This window comes from Piliocolobus tephrosceles, chromosome 5 (assembly GCF_002776525.5).
Source record: "Piliocolobus tephrosceles isolate RC106 chromosome 5, ASM277652v3, whole genome shotgun sequence".
In the NCBI taxonomy this organism is placed as follows: Eukaryota; Metazoa; Chordata; class Mammalia; order Primates; family Cercopithecidae; genus Piliocolobus; species Piliocolobus tephrosceles.
In genome coordinates, this window is record NC_045438.1 from 98517489 (window position 1) to 98531184 (window position 13696).

A 13696-nucleotide genomic window follows, 5' to 3' on the forward strand; every position below is an offset into this window, starting at 1 on the left:
ATGGTGAAATCCTGTCTCTATTGAAATACAAAACCAGCTGGGCGTGGTTGCTCACGCCTGTAATCCCAGCTACTTGGGAGACTGAGGCAGGAGAATCACTTGAACCCAGGAGGTGAAGGCTGCAGTGAGCCAAGATCACGTCACTGCACTCCAGCCTGGGTAACAGACCGAGATTCTGTCAAGCAAATTTTGCTAACAGATCGTGCACTTGGTGGCTCACGCCTGTAATCCCAGCACTTTGGGAGGCCGAGGCAGATGGATCACAAAGCCAGGAGTTTGAGACCAGCCAGGCCAATATGGTGAAACCCATCTCTACTAAAAAAAAATTTTTAAATTAGTCAGGCATGGTGTTGCACACCTGTAGTCCCAGCTACTCAGGAGGCTGAGGCAGGAGAATCGCTTGAACCCGGGAGGCATAGGTTGCAGTGAGCCGAGATTGCACCACCGCACTCCAGCTGAGCAACAGAGTGAGACTTTGTTTCAAAAATAAATAAATAAAATAAAATAAAATAAAATAAAAACACACAATGAGATACCATCTCACACCAATCAGAATGGATGGCTATCATTTAAAAGTCAAAAAAATAACAGATGCTGGTGAGGTTGTAGAGAAAAGGAATACTTACACACTATTGGTAGGAGTGTTAATTAATTCAGCCATTGTACAAGACAATGTGACAATTCCTCAAAGATTTAAGACAGAAACACCATTTCCATACCAGCAATCCCATTATTGGGTATATATCCAAAGGAATATAAATCATTCTATCATAAAGATGTATGCATCCATATGTTCACTGCAGCACTACTCACAATAGCAAAGACATGGAATCAACCTAAATGTCCATCAGTGATAGTACACGTACACCATGGAATACTAGGCAGCCATAAAGAACAAGATCATCTCCTTTGCAGGTACATGGATGGAGCTGGAGGCCATTATCCTTAGCAAACTAACGCAGGAACAGAAAACCAAATACCACATGTTCTCACTTATAAGTGGGAGTTAAATAATGAGAACACATGGACACATAGAGAGGAACAACACACAGTAGGGCTTGTCAGACAGTGGAGGGTGGGAGGAGGGAGAGGATCAGGAAAAATAACTGATGTGTACTAGGCTTAATACCTGAGTGATGAAATAATCTGTACAACAAACCCCTATGACACAAGTTTGCCTATGTAACAAACCTGCACATGTACCCCCGAACTTAAAAGTTTAAATAAATAAATGAATAAACAAATGATGGTTACAGGGGCAAGGGGGGAAGGAAGAAGAAAATGGGAATATGGAGGTCAAAGGATACAAAATAGCAGATATATGGGATGAAAAAATGCAGTTATATAATCTACCACATGAGAGATATAGTTAATAGAATTAAGATATTTGGAGTTTTCATTAAATCGATTTTAACTTCTTTTGTCACAAAAACGTAGCTATGCGAAATGATAAATATGTAAATTTGCTTCACTACAGTAACCATTATACTGCCTATATGTATTCCATAACATCATGTTGCAAACCTCAAATATACACAATAAAATTTATTTTTTAAAGAAGAAAAAAGAAAAAGCAGCATCTATCTCATAAAGAAATCTTCCTGTTCTCACTGGCTCAATAAACAAAGCATTGTCAAAGCTGCAGCATAGGCTAATGACAAGAAGGCTAACATCTAAAATTATTCCTGGAAGATCTATATACTTAAATTATTCCAAGGCATTCAAGAGGCTATTGACAACACATGTAAATTTAACAAGAAAAAAAAAGAAGTCAAAACCAATCTACTACGACAGGTTCCTGATTCCCTCCTCCAGAACCAACTGGAGAAACAATAAAAGCAAGCAGGAAACTTCAACATGCACAATGAGAAAACCCCAGGAAGAGTGGTGGACATCTTGAATTGGTCTTGGGAGAAAGTGCATAGCTTCATTCTAAGGCAGAAGGCAGCTAGACACAGCAGCAGACATAGCAGTCAGAAAACAGGCTGGAGGAGAGGTTTTTAAATTTTGCCCTTATTTCCCTCCAGGGGGTTGCTCAGGACACACAGTCCTGGCAACTTCACTGCCAAAATCAACAGCAGTAGCAGCTCAGACTGCCTGTGCAAGTATCCAAAAGATAATACCAGGTCAGCACCTCTGCCCTACTAGTGTGGGAAAGTGAGGAAAACAGCAGACAGAACCATGTCCCTCAAGCATTCACTCTTCCTCTCCTCCTCCTCCAAACCCTCAGGGCTGGTGAATCATAACCTCAGGAGACCTTCTGTTACTGGTGCTCTTTTCCCCAAGGGTTTAAGAGTGAAACTCTGAATAGAGGCAGGCCGCAGAAAGGATCAAGGGTAATTCTCTAGTCCATGAGGCTAGTCCTCTCCCCTCAGGAGGGATTCACAGGACTTACACAGATTGGAACCTGATGCTTAGTCTTCCCAAATAGATATTATCAGAGGATCTGCCAAATCAACTAAACTTGCAAAGAGTATAAATACTGTAAAAGTAAGACATCCAACTAGACAACATATAGCATGTGACAGAAAATTACTGAAAAGGTCAATTCAATAATTTAAAATACACACATCAAATACACACAAGGAGATAATGGGAAATATTAGAATATAAAACAAAAACAAGAAACAAAGGAAAATGATAGATACTAAAAACAATAGCTGACATAAAAGACACAATATAAGAGATTAAAGTAGGATAAATACAGCTAATGAATGATCACTAAGCTGAATAGTCAACTGAGGAACTCTCCCAGAAAAACACAGAAAAGACAAAGAGTTAGAAAACAAAACAAAAAACTAAGAGATGTGCAGGATGGAAGTAAAAGTGTCAATTTCTAAATAACAAAATCCCAGAAGGAAAGAAAAAATAAAATGGAGAGGAAGAAATAATCAACACAGATTTCCACAATTAAAAAATGAAAGAACAGCATAGATTGAAAGGGCAATCTATGATAACATGGAGCTAAAAATCTGTACACGAACAGAATGATCCGGCCAGGGTAGGAGGAGAAGGAAAAGACAGAGGTAGAGACCAAAAGGATATAAGAGCATACTAGATTCAAATATTGATAACCTTTAGAAATCAACAAGGATAAATTAATATGGGTACAGTTTAATTAACAGAGTAACCAAAATAGAATGCATAACTTCTAAATCAGCAAAACAAATTTAATCTAGCCCACGGAAAAAGAATCTAAATTTTAAAATATAAAAAAAGCAGAAAAAAGTCCCCATTAGAAAAAGAATTACCATACTTATAAATGGATTAAATAAAAGCTTATTAAAATATGTTAGCTATTAGATTGAAAAACAAAAGCAATATAGTAATATGCTATTTAAAAGATACACTTAAAAACTTACAAAAGGTTGAAAATAAGAAATGTAAAAATACATCAGGAAAATATGAACCAAAAGAAAGCTGAGAAAGCAACCTTAATATCTGAAAAAAAATAATGTAAATATATGTATATTATCTGTATATATATATACTTGTAAATATACATATATTATATGCATATATAAATATGCTTGTAAATATATATATATTACATGCATATGTATAAATGTAAATCGAGACAGAGCACAGCACATCAGATGGGGTGTGTGTGTACGTGTATGTGTACGTGTATGATATACACATACACGTACACACATACAAACATACACATATGTAGGGAAGAAAAAAATGTAATTATATATTTACCAATGTATTTAGAAAGCTATAAAATAACAGATGCTAGTATATTCAGTTAAATCAAATGCAAGATCTACAGACTTATAAAACTAAGTATGTGAACTCAGGAAAAGTCATAGAGAAAAAAAATGACCAATTGGTTGTAAAACAAAAAGTTTTCAAAAAAAAAAGAAAAGATTGAAAAAAATAGTTGTATAGACTGAAGAAAATGTACAATTTTTCACAAGTAAATTAAATTTTACAATATAATGACCAAATCAACCTAACTATATATAACTTTCTTCCTGATGTATTGTTAATCACTTTACTGAATCCATTAATAGACATAAATTATACAATCTAGTTTACAACTGACAATGGTACACAAGAATATATCAAGAACATAAAAATAAAAATCAAATGACTAATGAATATGGGTTTCATTTATGCAATGCTAGATGTTCATATACTTCTTGGTTTGTTAGTTTTCTGCAGAGTAACATGATTTCACCCCCTCAATACACTGCAAATTCCTGATTCAATGGGAACTGTAATCTTTTTTTTTTTTTTTTTTTTGAGATGGAGTCTCGCTCTGTCGCCCAGGCTGGAGTGCAGTGGCACGAACTAGGCTCACTGCAAGCTCCGCCTCCCGGGTTCACGCCGTTCTCCTGTCTCAGCCCCCCAAGCAGCTGGGACTACAGGCGTCCACCAACACGCCCAGCTAATTTTTTGTATTTTTAGTAGAGTCGGGGTTTCACCGTGTTAGCCAGGATGGTCTCTATCTCCTGACCTCGTGATCCGCCCGCCTCGGCCTCCCAAAGTGCTGGGATTACAGGCATGAGCCACCATGCTCGGCCCAATGGGAACTGTAATTAGTTATAACCATTATGTATAACCAAAATAGAACATGCTTCAAAAATTATCTAAAGCTCTCTTATCTAATGTAACCCAGAATTATGCAAGTCAATTTCCTACTACTTCCTTGAATGTCTTAAAATGTAGCATGAAAATGAAGGAAAACTATAAGTGGCATTTTTTAGGGTATATATTTATGGAGTACAGTGTGATATATTGATATTTGTATATACTGTGGAATGATTAAGCTAATTAACATATCTATTACCTTACATACCACATATTGATCATTTTTTTGCGGTGAGAACATTTAAAATCTACTCTCTGAGCAATTTTCAAGTATATGGTACATTATCATTAACTATAGTCACCATGTTGTACCATAGGACTCCAGAACTTACTCCTCCCATCTAACTTTAGGTGATAATTCTCACGAAAGACAACAAGGACACTAACCACATAAGCTTCTTTCCAACATAACCATTACCATACAGATTATTTTTTATTTGGAAGCTTTGCTAATTATTGACTTACACATGCAAAGGAACTAACGAAATTTTCTTTAAATATTTAAAGTAATACAATAAAGTTTCTTTTTTCTCTTATAGTGCGTATTTTCATAATGACAAAATAGCTAAACTCACATTTTCCATTGTAATATCATTAGAGGCATACATCAGATTCACACTTTTGTCAACAGCTACAATCCCAACTATGGAGTCAGGCTGTGTCACAGAGATCCTAAGCGAGACTTTCTCAGATGGTTCCGCTTTCACTTTACTCCAATATAGCTTTATCTAAAAAAGAGAGAAAGGAGGATTAACTTATTTCACTTTTTTAAAGCATATTTTTGCCAACAGCAGATCAATGGCTCAAAATATAGCAAAGATTCTACATTTGCCTTGGCTCAGGGATAATTCTAAAACCATACAGAACCCTTCTCTAGGGAAAGGAATAAAAAAACTACTCCCAGAGTGTCTGCAAGTCATAGAACTCACAGTGATATGAATCTGAATTATTCTTCAATTCTGAATCTTTTTTCTTCCCTTTCTCCATCTCCCAGCCCTCAGATCCCAGCCAGTGCTGAGTAGAAGACAGCAGCGTCTAGCATACCTGGGGAAGGCCACTATATAAAGGAGAAACACAAAAGAGGATGCCTACGTGTTGGTGATGTGAACTTAGGAGTGAAAGCAAGGAAAGCTCCTCCGGGACTCACAGAATCACCCTGGACTGGGGGTGACGGGAGGCCTTTCCAAGGGAGGGGGTGGTTAGAGCAAACACTAGTCAGGCCCTCATGCTCTGTGTCTCCATGGCCTTCTAAACTTCCTCATCATTACCCTCAGGAAAGCATGGTCCTGGACCTACTAATCTAATACTTTATAAAGAGCATCAGTCATTGCATCCCTGCTGAACCAAATGGCCTTGTCATGAGGCCCCTTCCTACTGGGAATTTTCCTTTTTTTTTTTTGAGATGGAGTTTCACTCTTGTTGCCCAGGCTAGAGTGCAATGGCACGATCTCGGCTCACTGCAACCTCTGCCTCCTGGGTTCAAGCGATTCTCCTGCCTCAGCCTCCCAAGTAGCTGGGATTACAGGTGCATACCACCATGCCTGGCTAATTTCTGTATCTTTTTTAGTAGAGACAGGGTTTCACCATGTTGGTCAGGCTGATCTCCAACTCCTGACCTCAGGTGCTCCACCTGCCTCGGCCTCCCAAAGTGCTGGGATTACAGGTGTAAGCCACCGCATCTGACCCCTACTGGGAATTTTCATTTCATCTAGCTCTATTTCATCACAACATTCTGTTGTGCCAGTGATTATAATGTCTGACCAAGAGGGCCTTAACGTTCCCCTTAAGTTGACTCTACTTTATAAAGACAGGCCTCTTCCTAACTATAAGCCCCTGAGCTCCCTTTTCTTAGAGCATTTATTTTAGAAAATATGCAATTATAAATTCTTTCTCCAACCCTTTGAGATATAAATCTTCTCCCAGCCTCTGGGCAGTTTTACAACCCAGGCATGTCTTTCTCAAGGACCTCAGGGCCATCCCTTTGAAGTATAATCATCAAGAAAGACAGAGTCCCTATTGATTTCAGTCTCTGTGGGAGGGTGGAAGCCTAACTTCAGTAAGTACTAATTAGCAAACACAGACTACCTAATTACATTGACCAACCTCCCAACAATGTCCTCCAGCACTTTTAGATGAGTTCACCCTGTGCTTAAAAACTCTCCTGCCTTTTGTTTCAGCAGAGTTGAGTTTAATCTTTCTCTTCTATTGCAATAGTCTTGAATAAAGCCTTCCTTACCTGTTTAACTTGTCCAGTGCAATTTTTCTCTGACATGCCTCTCAAACCACTGTATGTAGGTTACTTTCTCCACCTACACACTAAAAGGTGGGGGAGAGGGAGCAGCATGTTCAAGATTCAGTCTTAGACCTTGTGCTTCCCAGTCTATACTCTGTACTTCAGAGCCCCATGGCTTCAGCTTGCACTTCTGTGTAGATGATTTCTAAACCTACATCTCTTGCCCCTCCTACAGTTCATTCATTTATTCCATAGTCATTACTGAACATTAATAAACATTCACTAACTTTCTCTTGCTTAGACATACTCCATTTCCAATTAGGTTGTTTCTTTATAAAGGTGATGATTATCACATAAAAATAAGAGGAAGATATATCGTTGCAAATGGAACTGAAACTAATTTCCAATCTCTTATAGCTAAGAAATTGCTTGAAAGTATGCTATTAACATACTCTGCTTCCTTAAAGTCCATGATCTTTTACACTGTAACTAGCTTTAGAACCTGGTCTTGCTTTTTGAAATGTTTAAGCCTCTATAACTTCTACTTTAAAATTCATCTTTGTCAGGCAATTACTAGGATAACTAGAAGTCAAAAATTGTGCTCTAACACTAACAAAACATAGTGTTATCTTTGTAAGAACTCTTTTCACAAGCTAAAAAAAAAACAGAAGTTTGTATTATATTTTAACAATCAAAGTGAGAGTAATAATTCTCAACAAAAGTAAAGTACAGGCCTGGCGCAGTGTCTCGTGTCTGTAATCTCAGCACCTTGAGAGGCTGAGGCAGGTGGATCACCTGGGCCCAGGAGTTAGAGACCAACCTGGGCAACATAGCAAAATCCTGTCTCTACCAAAAATACAAAAATTAGCCAGTCTCATAACCTAGTCTCAAAAAATAAATAAACACAAATTTTAAAAAAAAGAGGGTACAGATCAGTACTGTTACTTCTCAACTATTTTAACAAATAAAGGAAAAAGAAATAGAAGAACCATACTCTGCAAATCACTATTTAAAGCAATAATTTTTTACATAAGAGGACCAAGAGGGCAGCAGTTGTTAGTGAGAGCAATGGCTCATTCTGATATACATAAGATGATGCAATCAGGTTTCTTTTCAGAGCTGGGTTCCAAAGGCATTTCCTGCTTAAGCTGGTCACATTGGGCTAAAAAAAACACTAGTGCACTTGGAGACCAGACTCTACACAGATCCTCACATGCAAGGTCATCAAGCTCATTGAAAAGCTGCCCTGGGCTAGTTTCCAGCTAATTAAATAGATTAATGAAAGCCCAGCTCTGCTTCCACATGTTATCCTAGATGGCCTTACTCCCTCCCACACCCTTTAAACCATCACTGCAATATCAGCACCACACGAAGTCCATGTTACCACTGGAATTTCGTTCCTGAACAATATTAATTCAATCATTTGAAAAATTGTGAAACGGTTTCATGATCTGACTTAAAGTCTTAAAGACCAGAACCATAGTTTACAAATAGACTATCAATCCCCCATAACTCCACAAGGAAAAATATATATGTAGTGCTAAATATTAAAAAGTTTAACCATCGTTCTAGAAATAGAATAATATAAATTTCTAACCAATTTGGTTTAATGATACTTTTCTTAAAAAAATTACATTTCTCAGACTTCACTAATATAAAGTTTTCTTTTAAACATCATTACCTTAAATCTTACCTTATTTTTAAAAACAAGCTGAACAGGAATTTTTAGAACATCATTTATAATTTCCCCATCATCTTCAATATAATACACAATTACACAGGCTTTTGGAGTCCAAGAATTTTCTGGTGTTAAAGAGAAGATTGTTGAATTTTGTTTTCCTACAGCCACCAACTGTCCCCTGGATACTACCTGAAAAGAATAGTAGATGGGTTTAATTTATTGCCAAACCTAGTAGGATCTCAACTGAAACTAAATTAATAATAATTGTATGCATACACACAAATTCTTGACTTAAACCAGTTTCAAAGTCTTTTTGAATGCAGGAAAACCTCTCTGACAAACACAGAGAGCATACACTGAGAAACAGAAAATGGTAAGATTAAAGTAATACTGATTGGAGCAACAGTAGCTTCATAGTCAAGAATCTATTTTTGATTGGAAGGAATACAGGGCACCATTGGGAAAGCTGAATTAGCAAAATTACATGGTCATGGATAGCACTTTTTATTTTCTTTTTTATTTTTCTTACATTGTATAATTTTCTATAATGAATATATATTGCTTATCAAATAGGATTTTTTTATTTATTTATTTATTTTATTATCCTTTAAGTTCTAGGGTACATGTGCATAACGTGCAGGTTTGTTACATATGCATACTTGTGCCATGTTGGTGTGCTGCACCCATCAACTCATCAGCACCCATCAATTCATCATTTATATCAGGTATAACTCCCCATTGCAATCCCTCCCCTCTCCCCCCTCCCCATGATAGGCCCCAGTGTGTGATGTTCCCCTTCCCGAGTCCAAGTGAACTCATTGTTCAGTTCCCACCTATGAGTGAGAACATGCGGTGTTTGGTTTTCTCTTCTTGTGATAGTTTGCTAAGAATGATGGTTTCCAGCTGCATCCATGTCCCTACAAAGGACGCAAACTCATCCTTTTTTATGGCTGCATAGTATTCCATGGTGCATATGTGCCACATTTTCTTAATCCAGTCTGTCACTGATGGACATTTGGGTTGATTCCAAGTCTTTGCTATTGTGAATAGTGCCGCAATAAACATACGTGTGCATGTGTCTTTGTAGTAGAATAATTTATAATCCTTTGGGTATATACCCAGGAGTGGGATGGCTGGGTCATATGGTACATCTAGTTCTAGATCTTTGAGGAATTGCCATACAGTTTTCCATAATGGTTGAACTAGTTTACAATCCCACCAACAGTGTAAAAGTGTTCCTATTTCTCCACATCCTCTCCAGCACCTGTTGTTTCCTGATTTTTTAATGATTGCCATTCTAACTGGTGTGAGATGGTATCTCATTGTGGTTTTGATTTGCATTTCTCTGATGGCGAGTGATGATGAGCATTTTTTCATGTGTCTGTTGGCTGTATGAATGTCTTCTTTTGAGAAATGTCTGTTCATATCCTTTCCCCACTTTTTGATGGGGTTGTTTGTTGTTTTCTTGTATATTTGTTTGAGTTCTTTGTAGATTCTGGATATTAGCCCTTTGTCAGATGAGTAGATTGCAAAAATTTTCTCCCATTCTGTAGGTTGCCTGTTCACTCTGATGGTAGTTTCTTTTGCTGTGCAGAAGCTCTTTAGTTTAATTAGATCCCATTTGTCAATTTTGGCTTTTGCTGCCGTTGCTTTTGGTGTTTTAGACATGAAGTCCTTGCCCATGCCTATGTCCTGAATGGTACTACCTAGATTTTCTTCTAGGGTTCTTATGGTATTAGGTCTAACATTTAAGTCTCTAATCCATCTTGAATTAATCAAATAGTATTTTAAATCTTAAACATAAAACAAGATTTAGTTATCTATTTTAAATTGGAAATGCAAATATAGGTGAAGAAATACAAAAGGTTTTTTATTTGATTTCAATGTAGAAAGGACAGGCTAAAAAGGTATGAGGCTGAGTTATAAAAATTAGTAAGTTTAGCGTAGATATAAGGTAGATACCATTTAAGATCATTCTCAACCTAAATACCCATCAAAGGTGGACTGGTTAAAGAAAATGTGGTACATATATAGTACGGAATACTATGCAGCTATAAAAAAGAATAAAATCATGTCCTTTGCAGGAACATGGATGGAGCTGGAGGCCATTATCCTTAGCAAACTAACACAGGAACAGAAAACCAAATACCACATGCTCTCACTTATAAGTGCGAGCTAAATGATGAGAACACATGGACACACAGAGGGGAACAACAGACACTGGGGCCTATGGAAGGGTGGAGGGTAAGAGGAGGGAGAGGATCAGGAAAAATAACTAATGGGTACTAGGCTTAATACCTGGGTGATGAAATAATCTGTACCACAAACCCCTATGACATGAGTTTAGTTATATAACAAATCTGCACATGTACCCCTGAACTTAAATGTGAATAAAAAGATGATTCTATAATAGATCATAAATTTAGATTCTATAAGAGATTACCATATAGCTTAACTCCTTCAATCGTTTGTTGCCACTAACCACCAACTCAAAAGGCGATCCCACCTAGAAAAAAAACTTAATTAATATGTACATATCAAAAGCAAGATAGTCCAATTATATTATAATTATCAAGTGAGTTGTAAGCATTACCTTTATATTTTCATCTCTTGTTTTTAGTTGGATGTATGTCTTACTAGGAGACTTAAACATACTATGAACTGCTATGCTACTTTTACTACCAAGAAAATAGGCCTGTAACAAAAGAAAAGGAGCTATAAATGTTCATTTTTAATAACACGTTGAGAAAACATGCTACCTGCTGAACAGTTATTAAAAACCAAATTCATTTTCACTTTTTTTTAATGCAAGAAAAATACATTCACCAGACATTGGATTTTCATAATTTTATAGCCTATACTGTAAAGAAACTGATAGCTTTAAAACACAAGAAAGGTATATATATGTGTGTGTGTGTGTGTGTGTGTGTGTATTCCTTTCAGTTCTTTCAGTTTCTGCCAAAATAAAATTTCAAATGACTGACCTCAAACCCTAGACTGGGGGTTTGAGGAACTTCTCCATCATATCTTCATTCACATTGCTGTATTTTACTATGCTCTTCAAAATGAACTTACAAGGAAAAATTTAATCTAACCTTCAGTCACTGTCATTAAATTACTTTTACCACTCTCCTCCATTTTGTAAAATAGAAACATGTGTCCACTTCCCATGTACTTTCAGGTCTGACAGGTTGAGTGCCTACCACAAGATTACAACTGTAATGGTGTTGTTGCAGTGACACAATGATGGGAAACAGATGGCACCTTCAACCGTAGCTCACTGGAATCCTCCAGGATTGGGAATTCAATCTTAAAAGTTCCATTCTGGGGGACAGTATAATTTATTTTCTGAACAGTTTCCATTTTCTGATTTCCACTGTTAGATCCGCTCCAGTACTCAGTATAGTTTCTCTGTGTCACTGCTATGACCACATTATTTCTTCTTTCTTCAAGAGTCAGCTGGTTGCCATCAGCACGGGTTACCTTCACCTAATGGTCAAAACAAAACATCTTAAAAACGCAAAGGATTTAAATACAATTAAATACAGTTCCCATCTGTAGTATTCTCATGAAATTGAACTCTCAAAAATTATTGATAGCACTATAACATCCAGATTCGGTGGCCTCTCTCTAGGAGGCATCCAACAACACTGATTACTCCCTTGTTTATATTATGGATTCCCTTACCTTCCATGGCTCCAAAACAACCCCCTTCACTTCCTACCTCTCTTTCTGCATCCTCTCAGTGTCCTTTTCAGTTCCTCTTCCCTCTCCCTAAATGTGGGAATTTTGGACATCTGTTTTTCTCTCTTCCACCAAGGTCTCAGCACTCCTATGGCTTAGCTTGTCATCTCTGTGATTGCACCCTGAAGCCAAAATTCCCATCTTCGCCTTGCTCTGGAGCTCATGCCCAACACCTCCAATTACCTGCAGGAAATTTCTACTTGGATATCCTAGACACCTCAAATTCACACATCTAAAATGAGCAACCATGTCATTTTCCTATTTTTGCTAACATCACAATTCTGCAAGACCTTACATTTCTGAATCTTCCCTCCCTCTCCCCACCCCCCAAATCCAATGAACACCAAAGTCCTAAGCTTCTCTCTTCCATCCTCTCCACTCCCACAGGTACCACCACAAGGCTGCCCATCCCCTTACTCCTGGGCTACTGCCTTCCTCCTGCACACAGCCTGAGCAGTCTCCCTCAAATACTGAGTGCACCCTGAACTTGCCAGCAGAGCTCACCTTCCTGTCTCGCTTCTTATCTTGCTCCCCACCTCCCACTCCCATGCCCAAGCATTTAAAACCGAACTAATCTTTTAAAAAGCAGTTTAGACCGTTCTCTTCCACAAAGCATCCCATAATAACCTCCATGCCTACCCCACAGCCAACTCTCCCTCCCTGAACGCCCATGGTTTCACTCTACTCATTGAGAAATTACCATTTGCAGCTTCAATTTTTTTTAACTTACCTTTTCAAACTAAATTAAGATCACTGCAGTCAGAAACTACCTGAAACAATAATTGACCCATTCAACAAGTGACCCCTCCTTTCTCCTTTCTTTCTTTCTTTCTTTCTTTTCTTTCTTTCTTTCTTTCTTTCTTTCTTTCTTTTTTGGTGATTTTTGTTTGTTTGCTTTTGTTTTGTTTTGTTTTGTTTTGTTTTGTTTTTTGAGACAGAGTTTTGTTCTTGTTGCCCAGGCTGGAGTGCAATGGCAATGATCTCCGCTCACCACAACCTCCGCCTCCCCAGTTTCAGGCGATTCTCCTGCCTCAGACTCCCGAGTAGCTGGGATTACAGTCATGTGCCACCACGCCTGGCTAATTTTTTATATTTTTAGTAGAGACGGGGTTTCTCCATGTTGGTCAGGCTGGTCTTGAACTCCTGACCTCAGGTGATCCACCTGCCTCAGCCTCCCAAAGTGCTGGGATTACAGGAGTGAGCCACTGCATCCAGCCTGACTCCTCCTTTCTTTAAATCAGAGGTCAGCCAACTACTGCAAGCTGATAGTCCAATCTAGTATGTTTGTAAATAAAGTTTTACTGGAACACATTCCACTCTCAATTATTTATAAATTCGCTCTGGGTGCTTTCACCATACAATGGCAGAGCTGAGTAGCTGTGACAAAGACTGAATGGCCACGAAGCTGAAAATATTTACTATCTAGCCCTTTGTAGAAA

The 13696-nt window shown here is 37.8% G+C and overlaps 1 protein-coding gene across 1 annotated transcript in view; it reads right to left on the bottom strand.

The window, feature by feature from the left end:
* Positions 1-13696, bottom strand: part of CD109 (CD109 molecule) — a 146035-nt gene that overhangs the window by 57682 nt on the left and 74657 nt on the right. The window contains exons 12-16 of the mRNA XM_023219253.2: positions 11778-12002; positions 11107-11208; positions 10957-11019; positions 8526-8702; positions 5175-5327 (exon numbers count right to left, since the gene is read on the bottom strand). Of these exons, the coding sequence (XP_023075021.1) occupies positions 5175-5327; positions 8526-8702; positions 10957-11019; positions 11107-11208; positions 11778-12002 (720 nt within the window). The remainder of the gene's footprint in view (positions 1-5174; positions 5328-8525; positions 8703-10956; positions 11020-11106; positions 11209-11777; positions 12003-13696) is intronic.